Below are 17,109 nucleotides of genomic sequence, written 5' to 3'. Positions count from 1 at the left end.
TTGTGATACACACTCGTGTCCTGACACACAGGTTGGGAATCACAGAGCTGTTAATTGATGTGCAATGGATATATTTGTCCATACTATTTTCAGCCATTTATTATAATTGGGTTTTTTTGTTTTGTTTTTTAAAGGGAAATGTAATAGTATAGGTTGGTCCATTTTTCGGCTTCCAGAAGGTGTGGAATGTATTGTGGCAGTTAAATGTGAGAAACAAGTTCATCTACACACACACACTTTTCCATTCCAATCACACACAAAACAAAAAGCCTTCAGTTGACCCTCTTCTGCTCTGCAAAACACAACCCTTCCAGTAACAACATGATTAATGCTCTGAAAACCCTCATGAGAACTTTTACAAGATTACACATGCTCTCTAGGATCTGATGGGTTTGCGATAGTCCTGGAGAGGTGTTTTGATTCTGCACTTCACTACTCAGCCTTTGTAAGAGGAGGTTAAAAAAAGGCAAGCTGTGCATGTGCAGGCTCTGTTTTCATCTCTACAGCTTTAATGTACTAGGCCCTTCAAGCCACACAAATCTCACTCTTCAGCTGCGTTACAAGTTTAACTCATTGCAATCATTCAACTCCTAAAAATAGAACTACTTCAAATATTTCCAGAATATGACATTTATATATTTTATGACAAAGTTGGCACCACTTTGGTTAGTCACTGTGCTGTAAACGAAGAGCCAGTCCATATGTTAGAAGTAAAACCAATTATAAATGCAGAACATATTAAAGGACTCCAAATTGTAAAATGCCTTGTACATCTAGTGTGGTTATGAAATAATGGCAGGTAAATATATGAACAGGTCTTACAGGTATTATACCTTCTGCAATCACTGTAGTAGAACTGTCTCACCGATACTTCTATACAGTGTTGCTTTTCAGTAAACATTTCAAAAGCACATGAAAAAAAACACATGCATTTTTCATGTACTAGCCAGGATTCAATCATACGAATGGAAAATATTTAAATTTGCAGATTAAATAATGCAGAATAAGAGATCATGGTCCCATTTTTTAGTAGAAAGCCTACTCAGAGGCTAGACCTACGTGAAAAGCTACGCCGTGCTACAAACATGTTCTACTTAGAAAAATAAAGACTTGTCATCTGAAATTTATGATATTTTAAATAAAAACAAGAATGTGGATTTGCAATGCCCCTGTAGCTAAGTGGTTAGCACTTCTGTCTCACAGCACTGGGGTCATGAGTTCAATTCCCGACCATGGCCTTATCTGTGTGGAGTTTGTATGTTCTCCACGTGTTTGCGTGGATTTCCTCCGGGTGCTCCGGTTTCAACCCACACTCCATAAAACATACTAGTAGGTTAATTGGCTGCTATCAAAATTGACCCTAGTCTCTCTCTCTCTCTGTCTGTGTGTATGTTATGGAATTTAGACTAAGCTCCAGTGGGGCAGGGATTGATGTGAATGAGTTCTCTCTACAGCGCTACGGAATCAGTGACACTATATAAATAAATGGTGATGATGATGAAACAAAGATAAGAGCAAGCTATTTATGAGGTATAAAACATGTGTATGCCCAGTATATTATTTAGGGGTATACAAGTATTCAAGCATGAGAATGTAAATTCCCATTTATAATGGCAGGTTAATAATTACAGGTAATCTCTAAACAAGTGTTTCTGAAACCCCGCTAAAATAATAATATATACATATACAAGTACACAGCTAATTGGACTTCAATCCTTTATTACCTCCAATTACACAGCTATCTGTGAGGAGTTTGTATGGGTGTCCCAGAGTTCAGACGGGCTCCCTCCACGAGCTCTGGTTCCCCCTCTCAGTCCAAAAACTTACCAGTAGGTTAATTGACTGTCTGCCTGTCTGTGTGGCAGGGACCAATTTGAAGGAAAAAATTCTAACTGTACAGAACTATGTAATACAGTGTTTATAAATGAAGAATGCTCAGTGTTCTCTCCAGCACCTATTTCCCGGGTGCACCACCCAGCTGTTTTTACTTGTCACCCGGCTCTTGAAGCCCATTATAATAGAGTAAACCATTGTTTCTCCTATTAGAACAGGCACTATGTGAGCACTACAGCCAGCTGTGTATGTTAGAATACGGACCACCAGTCTGACCAGTCCTAGCAGGTGCCTGCAATAATTTCCAACATTTTTCATTATCAATGCAAAATATTACAACTGCCCCCACCCGGCCGCTTCTTAATGCCACCCAGTTGGCAAAGTTTTCTGGTGACACGGGATACAACAAACAGTGTTGTGTAACCCAATGTGGAGGAGCTTTTCTGCATTGCAGGTGCTGCACAAAACTGGTGATACAATATTTTTGCCACTGGAAACTGCCACTAGTCTGTGTGTGGGATGAGGGGAGAATGTCAGGGCATGAGAAAGCCTATCTAGGTCTCCCCTGATCACTTGTAATAGATGTATGGTTAGCTGTCGTGTCAGTTAGCATCATATCACTATTACAAGTGATCTATTGGCGCACAGATAAAAGGTGGACATGGATTAGGTTCCCTTTGTAACGCTTATCTGGCCACCATTGACTGTTAAAATTAAATAATAATATGTAAAAGTTATCCCACTTACCCAAAGCCAGGACCTCGGTTTTTGGCCAGACTCCCAGCCTTATCCCAACTGTAAGGACCTGTATAGTGTCTTTAACTCTTTTTTCCTTTTTCTACCTGACAGTATACTGTATGCATTTATATCTGGACCCTGTAACTGTCAAGACTCTGACCTTGTACAGAGAACACATTTCAAATCCCTATTTTAAGGCAGGGCTTTACAAACACTAGAATTACTAAGCGTTTGCTGTGTTACACTGCGCTTGGAGCATAGGGCTCAGTGTACGCGCCAGAGGAGCACTCTGTAGCGATCATACTGATTATTAGGTGGGGACATGATGGTAATAGTGATTAAAGAGACATGCTGATAGGGGAATGGGGGGGAGCGGATTGATGATGCTCTGAAAAGTGTGAGAATGAAGTTTGAGGATTGACGGTGAACACAGAAAATGGACTAGAGGATAGTGTAGGATTATGATGTGGATTAAAGAGGTGTTATGTCTACGAGGGGTGAGCTGTGTGTATAGCCCACTACTTATTAGAGAATACCATACAAAAATGTTTTAAAATTCCTCTGACTGCAGGATTCAAAAAATATCTGTTGAAACCCGTACTAAGGATTCACAGAGAGGTTTATTTTTATTCCATTTTTGTGTATCAAACCATGCAGAAAATCCTCTGTCCATGCCCTCTTAAAAAAATATTTTAGCTGGGTTTTTGAAAACTGTTCTACAGAGGATTATAAATTAATATATAAAACAGAAAATGCAAAACATTTTTATTAAATAAAGTAATGTAAATCGCATCCATTTATGCCTACGATGGGTCGTCATATAATATGTTCTTACATCAATTCTGTAATCTTAGGCTGTGTTTCATATACCGAGACTTTTGAGAAAATGTGACTTGAATGCATGTTTAAAAATAAATGTTAAATTGTTCACAATGTTATGAATAGCTACCATTGCGACACAAATAAAGCTGCATCCAGCAAGAAACTAAAATAATATTGCAGGAAAACATATTATTATTAATTGTTATATATAGGGCACCACAAAATGTCTGCAGCGCTGTACAGGAACAAAGACAGTACAAGGCAAAACAGCACAGTACAATTAAGAGTTGACACTATAACTCAGGCAACTCAAAGTACAACTAAAAATAAAGGCTATGGGTGAGAGATACTCAGCAAGCTGGAAATCTGTGCCCAAGAGGGCTTAACAGGTTAAGAGGTACAGTAAGGTGTAAAGAAAAGCAAGAGAGAAGTCAGTGGGCAGAAGGTCCAAGGAGGTGTGCAGAGCAGCTGGAGAGCAAAGTTAAAAGTGGTGGAAACAGGAGGAGAGAGGGTCATGCTCTAAGAGCTTACAATTTAAAGGCAGGGGCAGACATAACGAAGACACAAGGAGTGACATGGGGACATACTGACATGGAGCGGGAGAGGAAGGGGGAAGAAGGGATGAGAGGAAGAGGTAACCGATAAGGTGGGTAGTTAAGCGGATGACTGATTTTTAACAAAGGGTGGGTTTTTAATTCCTGTGTGATGCTGCACAGATTGGGGGATGTTCTGATAGAGGGAGGGAGATCGTTCCAATGGAAGGGGGCAGCACAGGAGACGTCTTGAATACGAGAGTGAGAAGAGGTAATCGGAGGGAAGGAGAGGTAATGATCATTGGCTTGGTAGAGGGGGGAAGCAGAAGTGGAGCAAGTAAGAAAGCAAGATAAAACTAGCAGGGGCATTGAGTATATATCGAAAAGAAGCAAGATGAGAGTGGGAGAGGCCAGTAAGGAGAAGGTTACAGTAGTCCAAGTGAGAGATGATCAGGGAGTGGATGAGATTTGGTGGCATCCTGGGAGAGGAAGAGCTGAATGTGAGCAATGTTATGTAACTGGAAGCGAAAAGAGCATGACAGAAGTGATGACAACATCCAGGTAGAGTCAGTATCAGAAAATTTTGCTCATCGGCTTCAAGACACACCTAGAACCTTTTCTTTAAAACAGAATTGTTATTTTAAAAGGGGCTCTCCACCTAAAACAAAAAAACCTTTTTACTGCTAGTGAACATGACGGTAAAATAGTACTAATACTGTGAAAGTCCAGTAACATTTTTTGCGTTTTTGCACTCCTAGCAGTTTTCTCACACTGCAGATACTGAATAGAAGCCACCAAAGCTGGAGGGGAAAGTACAATTTGACACTCCATCTGTACACGACTTGGACAATACAGATGGCTGGGGGCATATAATGCCATTTCACTATGTAATGCCCACAGGAATGTCATTATTATTTGCAGCTAAAGTGAAGAACCCTTTTAATTTTAAAAAAAGTAAGTATACATTTAGCTTAATAGCCTATACATTACTGAAGGAAAAAATATACAAAAGCCTTTCCTTCAATGTCAATGAATCACATCAGTCAGATGATTCCTCACAAGGCAGTGCCATATTTCTGAAAATGTGTCCCTGGTGACTAAGACTAAACAGGCTGGACTGCTGGCCAGAACATATGCTTTTTCTTACCTATTTGGACAGATTACTTGCTACATGTTTAAAAAAAAAAAAAAAAAACCTATTTCTACGGTTACATTATTTTCTGTATTTTTATTATACGAGGAATAGTGCTACCCAATTTAAGCAACATTATTATGGCAGTTTCTAGTTAGGTAATGCAGTGACTGCAAAACTAATTTAGCAGTGGTCACTTATATAAACAGGTGTCCCATTCTTGTTTGCTATTTCATATTTTGTGACAAATAGATTGTCATCTAAAGATCTTGTATGAAAACAACTATCATTAAGGCTACGTACACACTGCTATTAAAATTACATTATTTCATATGAGTTTAACACATTCTGTTGCATTTGGCACAATGTTTTTATTTATTTTTTTACATTGGTTTACATGCGAGTCAACGTACTTGAAAACTTCCTTTTATCTCAAAGGTAGTGAATATTGTAGTAAACGCAATAAGATGCTGTTAAGAGGAATTTAATTATTCACTTTCACATGTGTTGAACAAGATAATATCCTGGTTTGTCATTGATGCAGGTTAAAAAAAAAGGTTGATGTCTTAAGGTCCAATTTCCATAGTGTACCTCTTGCTGATCACATGTAGCCAAGCCCTGAAAGACTCACATTAACTTAAGTGAGTGGGCGGAGGACACAGAAGAAATCTTGGATCCGTAGGAGTGGATGTCGGTTAGATTAAATATCTGCAAGAGCTCTATGTGGTTTTTTTTTTTTGTTTGTTTTTTTAAGATAAAGGAAATCTTCTACAAATTATTATAAAGATGGTACATGGTCCTGACAGCCTGCATGCTGCCATCCCCAGCACCTACAACCTTTGCTGTCAATCCTGTGGACAAGAGGGCACTCCGTCCCACATTTCATTGAACTACCCTAAAATAACATAGTTCTGGATAGACTTACTTCATCATATTGTGGCAATCACAGGAGTACAACTCCCCACCTCTCCTTCTATATCACCCAGGTATTCCAGAACAGCATATGGGCACCTTGGACAGTGCGTCATGAGGCCCCCTCAACTTAATGTCCTCTGAATTAAACACAACAGTCGCTAATCTTTGTCAGCTGTATGACTCCAAACTAATCCCCCCCCCCCCCACTTCTCCTTACACAATAAAACTATACATTTCACTAAGCCCCAGATACAGAACATATTTATATTCACCTATGTAAGGCCTTGGAGGTCCTTACCCACCTTGTTATTTACACATCATTTGGAGTCAACAATAGCTTTGTAAAAAAAACTAGAATTCATATTGTTGTATGTAGGACAATTCTCTCTTCTATGTACCCTTCCCGCTAATTTTTAAATTATCCCCCCCCCCCAAACAAAAAAATAATAAAAACTGTATTTCATTTAAAAAAAAAAAAAAAAAAAAAAAAAAAACACAGTGCACTTGTAAATGTATACCAAAAGCGTACACAAATGTAATGCGTTATGCACATTGCAAATGTCAGTGTGCATGTTCCCTAAGACATGAATATAAAGGTATGGGTTGTTGATTGATTCAATATCTGCACATAAAGAAGTGGAGACTACAGATTATTTTTTCCCAGATAATGCTGTTAGTATGGGTATATACTGTATGAGAATAAATGTGTGTGTTAGCTGCCTGGTACCTGGGATTTGGTGAATTCTGATGTGAAGAGATTTATAAAGCGTAAAACTAATAACAGGGTTTACGTACACAATCACTCCCGATGCTATGCAAAACTGGCATCCCTCCATAGCTCTCTCATGTATTATTGTATGCGTGTGACTGCTTATGTGGAGTGTCACAGAAAACAAAAATTAACAATGCTACATAATTTTAGAAGTCTGAGCGCATCCATCGCTAAGGGCCAGAACAGCTGTTTTAAGGACACTGGCAGCAGCACTACCCTTTAGAACTGGGTTGTCCAACTCGCGGCCCGCGGGCCACATGCGGCCCAGCACGCCTGTAAATGTGGCCCAGATGGAGTTTTGGTTGTGGCAAGGGGGCATCACTGTTAATGGAAAAAAAAAAATCCTGCAAAAAAAAAGAAAACAAAATACTTACCTTGCGGTCATGTCAGCTGGTACTCTGGCTCCCTCCCTTGTGTCCTCCTCCCTGCAGCGCTCGCAGTGAATGTCGGGCGCGATGTCATCACGCCCAACATCCATTGCGGAGCGCAGCAGAGGAGTCACCCGCACGAGAAGAACAATCAGCAGCACAGAATTGGAGAGAAGAAGAGAAGAGGACAGGAGAACAAGCCGATTAAAAAGGTAAGTTAAGGGGGTTTTTTTTTTTTATTATTTCAAGGGACGCTGACCAGTGAATAAAAGTCACCTGGTCCTGAAGCATCATGGACCTTATCTCCTTGCTACATACTTCTACTTGTAATACTAATGGGGCATTATATATTATTCTCTTTGGCCCATTTTAAGTTGTTATCCCTTAACTAACATAGTGGTGTAATTACCAAAACAGGTCACAATTTGGGGTCACAGTGATGTATATGTCAGGTACCGCAGGCCTGGTCAGGGCACCCTGATATACAATGCCTGGCTTAAATGCACTTTATTGATATTGCATTGAAACAATACAAAAAGTAATTATAATAACTAGAGAGGATTTTTTGAACAGGGCGATTGAAAGGTGGGATTTGAAAAAAAAGTGATATATATATATATATATATATATATATCACTTTTTTTCTCATATATATATATATATATATATATATATATATATATATATATATATATATATATATATATATATGTGTGTGTGTGTGTATATGTATATATATGAGAAAAAAAGTGATATATATATATGTGTGTTAACTATGTTTTCTATGGTTTTTTGGATAATCAGCTATCGTTATTGTTAGTATATCTTATGTGCGGCCCAAACCAACTCGTCGTCTTCCAATGTGGCCCAGGGAAGCTAAAAGGTTGGACACCCCTGCTTTAAAAGGAACGCTGCACTCACTTTACATAATATTATGCAACTGAACTGTCCTGACGGTTGATCATCCTTGCAGGACACAACAACTCCTGTGCAGAGCTGCTCATATCAACAACCCATTGTAATCCATGGCACCAGGGAAAAGCTAGGGATGGAATTACCTGCTGTGAGGCTGAAACCTGTCCATACTTTGTCACAGTAATGAGAGGCATATTGAGAACAAGGGACATAGTATGCAACCTGATCTGAGGAAAAATATGAAATTGTGTAAATTTGACCACATTATGAAACTGCAATAAGGGCATTGGCGTGAACATAGAGAACTTAGTTATTTATAAGGGTTAACCCATCACATAATTGTGGGGAATAAGGCCTAAACCATAACTACAGTGTAAATATGGTATATCAAATGAATCCATTGATAAGTTGACCTACTAAAAAGTGTAAAATGTAAAGCCAGAGAGTCTGTGTGTGTGTGTGTATTCGGTGGCTCTGCACATCCCAGTGTTAGAATATAGCAGTGTCACCTGTAGTAGCTTCAAAGGCTCCTGTAGTGAGATATATCCTGGCCTGTTATGGAGTTTTAACACCTGAATAGACTTTTAGGAACCACTCAGCATGGTGTCTGGGTCAAAGAGACCATGTGCTGACTTGGTATATAGACAAGAATAATTCAGTTTTAAAAAATGCCACTTCAAATCAATATAAGTAGTGATCAACCAAATTTCTCAATAGCATGATGAAGGGCAGCTCCTATGTCAAATTAAGAATTCTGCCACACAGAGAAGTGGAGGAAATGAGTATAAGCTCAACTGATACCCTATACCTAGGTGTGTTTGGCATCAAAAGATGGACAAATTCATAGGGGATTTATTAATAATAAAATTGAGCCTGTGTGACCCTCCACAGAAAAGTTAGGCCACATAGTAGAATTGGGTAGTAAATCAGACAACATGCAAATGGAGATTGAAAAAAAAAAAAAAAGTATCACAGACCACAAACCCTGGGAGGTGGGGAAAGGTGTAAAGGTGTCTTTATAAAGCGGAGACCAGATACAACAAATTGTCAGTCTTTTGGGAAAAATCAATCCACATTGATAAGCTGTCCATCTTCCTAGCAAATTTCCCATGGCACAGATTACACAACTCATGTAAGTTATACTCTGAATGTAACCATTTTTATTATAAACTGCTTTGCTCGTGTATGTTATGTCAATTGTTTATTATGTTTTTTTACATAAATCTATGCCCTGTACCTTTGTATATTAAATCTATACATTTAGTGGCATCCTTGATACTCTAACGAATCCATTAGTCTGTTAAGAATATAGCTCAACCAAGTTAACCCTTTGAATGCCAGTGTGCGATTTGCTGATGCACTTGACTAACAAGCCTAGTGTGTGCTTGCATTTACATTTGTGTAACAGTGTGGAGGTGTGAAGAGTTAACCCTTTGTTTGCTGGTGTGGGCCTTGCCAAGTTGTGGGTAGCCAGAAGCCTTGTGGGACAGTATATTGGGGTCATATTGCCCGTATTTAATAGGTGGTGACAAGCACTCTCTCTTTTCAGTTTACCATTCATCTAAAAAGGTTTTAATGCTTTAATGTGACATCATTTTACAGACTTGTACATATCGAATTTACAATCATGTTCAATTACCAGTATAATGCCATACTGATCTTTGAATAAAAATACCCCTTGAAAATGCTAAACCATAATTTTAAAACAAGGAAACAAAAATGTAGTGCGACCATATGCTGTTCACCAGTATAATGCACTTCACCCTCTGTAAACCATTAGCAAAAAAACACTGGGTTATTCTGAGGATGGTGTTACAAAGAGACACAGGAAAGAAATTAATATATTTTAATGCACGTTTGGGATGTATGTAAACTCGCATTGTCTTACCTGTGACAGGTTTTACCCACATGAAAAATAATGAAAAATGAACGTAAGCTGGTCAGAAAAGAAGTAACAAGACTTTCCACCCAAAACGATATGCTGCAGAGTCACACACTGTAGTCTAGCTTTGTATACTTGTGAACACATTGTTGGATATCATGGAGATTGCATTGGGGATTACAATTGTTTGGAGTCTATTGACCAGACTTAATCAATATTAAAATATAAAAAGAAACTGCCCATTTCTAGCACTGTAGCAGCAATTGCACAAGCTTATTTTGGTAGGGCACTTTGATTTGTAAGTTTTTCTACAAATCAAAGGACTGTGTAGTATTTGAAGTATATTCTGTGTAAAAGGTCAAGTTGGAATCAACCACCCAACTCCTGCTCTTGCTCCTGGGTTGTAACTTTGGTAGCTGACGAATAAATGCCAATACAGAATACTAGACCGCATTATCCAGTGAATTCACTGAAAATAACACATAGCACCTCTACTAAAAAGGCAATAAAAAGAAAATCAACTCATGTGTTTAACATTCTTGAGAAAAGATTTGTTTTGTTAGTGTATACAAGACAATACTTTAACTTGAATATTTCATTGAAAATGGAAATAGGCTTAGTATATTTCTTTTAAAAATATATACAAAACCGATTTGCAATGTCAAGATATTTTGGCTATTTAAAAGTTACCAATTTTATTTAAAACCTATATAAAATATCTTGTACTAAGCTTTCCACTATCACATTGAATACATACTGACAACATGTACAACTATGTATATAAAGCTAAAAACTTGTACTTTATACTTCGGATACATACCCACTGGAATTTTAATTATGATTTATATATGCATGTTTATTGCATGTTAAATATATGTTACTAAAAATTATTATTCAAAGTAAGACCATACCTATTTACATTTTCCATGCATTTAATTTGCACTGCATTTCAGTCCATTTGCTGCTCTTCAACACAATTCTAGGGGTATATTTACTAAGCTGCGGTTTTGAAAAGGTGGAGATGTTGCCTATAGCAACCAATCAGACCTTGCCAACATGTTTCCAATACAAACTGGTTTCAATCAAATTTGAACCAAATGTAAAAAAAAAAACAAAAAAAAAAACAAACCATAAAGAACATAATATAATCATGAATAATCCAAATGTTTTGGAACATGTAAAAATCACTTCATATAAGATATTAATTTCCCTTTTGATCATAACCTTTTTATCTGGAATAATGGGGACTTATTTTCTCTACTTTATATTGCTTTTAAAGTGTTTACTGCCAGCAACAAATCATTTGTTCTCTTTAAACATATAAACCATGACTGTAGATATGCAAAATAAATTACATACAAAAGTACAGAATATTTATTGATTAAAACAATGCTGTCTAATGAAAAAATATTGAGACTGGCAAAAGTGAACTGAATGTTTTATATCTATTATGTAAAACAATTGTGGTGCATGGTAGAAATATCTGTACTGCAAAGGCCAAAACTGTTACAGAAAGTCACAGAGGGACTGGTCTTATCACATGCTTCCTGAATCAGCAGCTCTGGTGAACATGTGTACTGCACTAGATCACAAGCCCTGTGAGTGGCTTGTGGCATTCTTGTGGTGACAGCATTAACCTCCTTTAGAAAGTAAGGTCTAACCGAAAAACCAAAACAAGCACCTGCCTGTGATGACATATGACTCCATAAAAAATACAGACAAACCAAGATTTTTCAGGTGACCAAGAAAAAAAAATATTTAAAATTCATAACGAGGAGAAAAAGTATAATACCCAAACCTTTAAAATAAAGAACAAAGCACACCATAAATACAGATTTGATTTTAAAATGCTGGCAGCACAAACAGAAAATATTTACCACATCACACAGACACCACATACATTCATTACACAGGAGAAAAAAAAAACAGAAAACAAATGTACAGAATAATAGAAGTCACATTAGGAGTAAGCCTCAAGAACTGTATAGCACTTGTTGTACTTTCCACTCAATACCACAGACTTGCCCTGTCTCTCTCCTCCAGTGTGGTTTAAAAGTATGCAATATGATTGGTTAGCACCAGTTTCCCTTTAGCTGATGAGCGGACTGACCAATAGATGTAGCTCATCAGCTAATGGGTAGCCAGCGATTTCAAACAAAGCACACACATACTTACCTATAGTGTTGTGCACGCTCCATTTGGTTTGGAAGTGCCAGCTTCCTAATTGTACAACTATTGATTAGTAACAGCATATTCAGGGAAAATACTAAACACACAAAACATAAAATCAGGTTTGACAATATGCTAATTATATACACACACACACACACACACACACACAATAACAGTACAAGACTAACATGAAGTTCATTGCAGAAGGATTAACTGTACCACTGCCATAGAGCAGAGATTCATTTCCAACCTAAAGTCAGTTAGAATTGGCTTATAGGTCTGCAATGTTTTATTTATAGTGATTTTAGTGGCAAGGGGAACGTGTATCATTATCAGCATGATGTAATTGTGGGATTGGCCAAGTCCAGAAAGAACTGAAAATATAGAGCAAGCAAAGTCTTAGACCACCCGTGGTTGCTCAAAGTGCACTGAAGAACTATATCCTAGCATATACAATTAAATGCGCTAGTCGAAGTTAAGCAAAATACATTTTTGATGTCACAGTCCCTTTAATTGTAAGGGGGGGGGGGGTGAGATAAATCAAATTTACAAGACAGACACCCCAAAAACATATATGATGTGATTCCCTGACTTCTAGAATTTCTTCAGCTCTGCAAGATATAAAACTGTTCATTTGGCAAATCTAATGCCTTCAGAGTTTTTGTAAAGTATTATTTTAACATTGCACCCTAAAGAAAATATACAAAACCTGATATGTAGCCTCCTACTGCACAATCTCAGCCCTTACAATGTAGCCGGCAAGAAAGGAGTTAAAAGAACAAGCATTTAAATATTAATGACATGCAATTACCCACTCATAGCATTGGTTGCTAAGGTAGGAGAGAATCTATTACACACTTTGCCAGCTCGTTATGATTGCAATATTATCACATAAGTTGTGTGTCGGCATCAGCATGTGAACATTTTATGTAGTGTTACACAGCATGGAAATGTACACAGTTGGCACGAACAAAAGTAAGACAGATAAGACAAAAATCACATTGCTATAAAAAGGCTGTAATGATAGCTCTGAAAAGATGGGATTGCACAGAAATATAATATATACCATATGCTATAACGAGACGTAGTTATGTATGAAAACAACCTTCTTAACACAGACAGCCAGGATGTTTCATGAGTCAGAACAGGCTGAGAAATCAGACACACACACAGACAGGAGGCACTGCAACAACAAAGTGTCACAGACAGCTTGAATTGACAATTCTTTAGAGTCAGTGAAACACGGCAACAAAGACAGTACTTGCTAATGAGAACAGAAAGAGGAATTAGGCAACAGAGCTGTCTATTACTTCAACACAGCACTGTGATATATCACTAAAGCATTGCATCAAGACAACTGCAGAAAAAAATTCTTTCCATACCAGTCTACACTTCAAAACGCATTAGTGATGCATCATTGAGGTTATTCAGTGAATATAAATAATTTTTTTTCCAATAAGACATGCAAATCTAAAACAATCCTTGAGCTCTCTAATGCAGATATTAAAGGAAAATAAGTATCTAGAAAGCAAAAACAGCTGGTCAACACATAAATGCTGCCAATATGAAATCACACCATTAACTGCAGAATATGTTAGAATGTTATAAATATCAATTATAATATGTCTTAGATGGTATATATTTAAAGGTACATTACAGCAATGTACACATATACAGTTTTGACAGTCACAAAACTGTTTAACTTTAAAAAGACAATGGAACAAACACTGTGGGGGCTGTGCAAAATCCAGTAGCAAGATGCGCATAAAATTTTTTGCTGGCACTTAACTTTTGTGTGTCACTCCTACTGAGGGCAAAGGATACATATCTTTACCTGGCTTCTTAGAAATCCTGCTGGCTCACAGTTTTGACTGCCTGGTTCCCAAATTTCTCATTATTTTGTCCACTGCTGAGCTAGCATTTTTACTGTAACTTAACAGTATAGCAATGTACTTCAGGGTAAAACTGCATACAATGAAGATTAATTTAGCAAAAATGTTAAGTTTAAGCAAGCCATACTATGACATGGTAGTGAAGAGAAACAAAAGTGACAGTCCCCTGGGAAGAATGTTGAAAATTGACAACATTCACAGTGACAAATCAGAGTAACAGTTTGTAAAGCATGAACACCTACAACCACAATAAATAAAAAAACACACTTGCTTGGCCATGTGTGCTCAGGAATGCAGCATCAAAAGATGTCACAAGAATCCCCTTGATTAATACCTATGTTGACAACACAGAACTAAAACTATACCCTGTATCATCTTTATGCTCTAGGCATTCAAATACTCTAGGTAAGAGAGAAACAGACATTAGCTAAGAAAGAAAAGAGGGACTGCCAAATATGCATTCAAAGACATAACAAACAAAAAAAGAGATTAGAATGAGTTACCCAGATACATTGCACACAGATGAAATTACCAGCAAGACAAGACAGGTATGACAATCATCTAGAGGCAAAATTTGTAGATGGCATTGTCAAAGAAAATACATTATAACAACAACAGATATATTGTACTATATAACACATGAACTAACAGAATCTAAATAACTGACATGCCTAGGTACAATCAGAACAAAAACTGAAGTATAAAAAGGACATGGTAACCACTAACTGCACAAAGGGAGCAATACTCGGAAGAACAAGCAAAATAGTGATCGGTAGCATGAGCAGTTTGACAGTCATTCCAGCATGTGGAAAGAGTAAAAGACAGTGTTACCTTCCAAGGAGAAAATAGATTAAATCTGCTCAATGCCAGGTATATCAGCAACATAAAGGAGTCTGCCGAACAATAATTCAGCAGCTATAAAAGGAAATGGTGAGTGGTAAGCGGTCATGTGAAAGCAAGATGACAGCAGTAAACAGACAACACAGTATGTATTGGAATGCCAAGGATACGGGTAGCAGCAATGTGCAAGCCTGAACTACGAATGAGAACTCGTTGCAGTACTGGGGCAGTCCTCCAGGTACATGACATACACATTACCACTATTCGTAGCCAATCCTCCAGGTGTGTGATACACACATTAGTAACAATGTGCAGAGGACATAGTGACAGTCCCCCAGGAACATGACACACACACACTTGGCAGTATGATTGAAGTGAGGTTACATGACAGCTCAGGTCAGGTACATGACACACACACACGTATTATTATTACCAATGAGAAGAGGTTAGAGTGACAATCCTCCAGGTGTGTGATACACACATTAGTAACAATGTGCAGAGGACACAGTGACAGTCCCCCAGGAACATGACACACACTTGGCAGTATGAATGGAGTGAGGTTACATGACAGCTCAGTCAGGTACATCTCACACACAAACACGTAGTATTATTACCAATGAGAAGAGGTTAGAGTGACAATCCTCCAGGTGTGTGATACACACATTAGTAACAATGTGCAGAGGACACAGTGACAGTCCCCCAGGAACATGACACACACTTGGCAGTATGAATGGAGTGAGGTTACATGACAGCTCAGTCAGGTACATCTCTCACACACACACACACACACGTAGTATTATTACCAATGAGAAGAGGTTAGAGTGACAATCCTCCAGGTGTGTGATACACACATTAGTAACAATGTGCAGAAGACACAGTGACAGTCCCCCGGGAACATGACACACACTTGGCAGTATGAATGGAGTGAGGTTACATGACAGCTCAGGTGAGGTACATGACACACACACACACATAGTATTATTACCAATGAGAAGAGGTTAGAGTGACAATCCTCCAGGTGTGTGATACACACATTAGTAACAATGTGCAGAGGACACAGTGACAGTCCCCCAGGAACATGACACACACTTGGCAGTATGAATGGAGTGAGGTTACATGACAGCTCAGGTCAGGTACATGACACACACACACACGTAGTATTATTACCAATGAGAAGAGGTTAGAGTGACAATCCTCCAGGCTCGCCCCGTTGGCTGCCCAGTTCGCCGCAGCAGTCATGATCCTCCGGGTGCCTGGCTACCAAAGCTGGGCATGTCTGAGACCTGAAATTCTGGATCCGATGCGAAATAGGGCAGCCCGCAGCCCAGGCCGATGCTTCGAGTCACAGCTGCCGGCTAGATGTGACCATGTCCTGGGCAGGGCCGGGGTAGGATGAGGGGGGACAGCTCGGAGACTACCCTGATAATCCGGCGCGGAGAAATGAGTCACCCGTGTGGGGGAGGGGCGGCCTGAGGCCGGGGGATGAGAGAGGAAGAGGAGGGGAAGGAAGCGCCGCGGCCTCCCCCTGCCTGTCAGGGAATGTAATGCCAGCACGGGGAGCTCCTGTGGAAGCTGCGCGGGGCCAGGGCACCGGGTTCCGCGGAAGCAGCCCGCCCAGCAGCCAGGGGCCCCAGTGTAGCCGCTCACTCCGGCGCCAGCCTAGGGCAGTCACAGCGCCGTCACACGGCGGGAGCCGCTCCTCGCTGTCAGCGGGAGACACACAGCAACCGGGGCTCAGGGAAGACCGCCCAGTGTCACAGTGGGAGGCCTCGGGGGGCCTAGTGTACCAGCGTCCTCACTCCGTGCAGGCGGATCCGGGCCTGGTGCTGGGGCCTGTGCTCGGCCCGTGTCCACGGGGGGACTGGCTGTACCGCTCGGCTCCCAGACTCTCCCTCCGCTCGTCTCTCTCACACACACTGAGCGGAGCTTCGCCTCTCTGACAGCAGCAATGGCGCCCGGCCGCGACAACACGGAGTCCGATTGGCGAACGGCGTTCACGTGACGGGGTGGGGAGGGGGGAACCCAGGCTCTTGCTGTGTCTCGCGCCTGTGTGTCCCTTGCGGCGCCGACAGAGGTCGCTGTGTGTATGGGAATCTCCGTTTCCAGCTATGAATAATATTATTGTCAGCGCGGCTATTGTTGTACAATCATTAATGTTATTAATGGTTTAATTAAGATTGCGAGTAAAGGGATAAGCGATGCTATTGAACGTATCCGGAATAACCCTAATGTCCTATTGTTTGCAATACTGTTCTGCCATCTGCTAGTTATATTAGAACATTTATTTGTACAGTG

General features: G+C 39.5%; 1 protein-coding gene across 2 annotated transcripts in view; it reads right to left on the bottom strand.

Moving 5' to 3' along the window:
• MED13L (mediator complex subunit 13L) overlaps positions 1-16,785 on the bottom strand; it is a 144,342-nt gene extending 127,557 nt beyond the window's left edge. For both annotated transcript variants that reach the window (XM_075213842.1, XM_075213848.1), the window contains exon 1: positions 15,982-16,785. In XM_075213842.1, coding sequence (XP_075069943.1) covers positions 15,982-16,053 — 72 coding nt within the window. In that variant the 5' untranslated portion in view covers positions 16,054-16,785. The remainder of the gene's footprint in view (positions 1-15,981) is intronic.
• Positions 16,786-17,109: the final 324 nt, after the last annotated feature.

Source organism: Mixophyes fleayi, chromosome 1 (genome assembly GCF_038048845.1).
Source record: "Mixophyes fleayi isolate aMixFle1 chromosome 1, aMixFle1.hap1, whole genome shotgun sequence".
NCBI classification, from domain to species: Eukaryota; Metazoa; Chordata; class Amphibia; order Anura; family Limnodynastidae; genus Mixophyes; species Mixophyes fleayi.
This window is presented reverse-complemented; position numbering and strand designations above follow the sequence as displayed.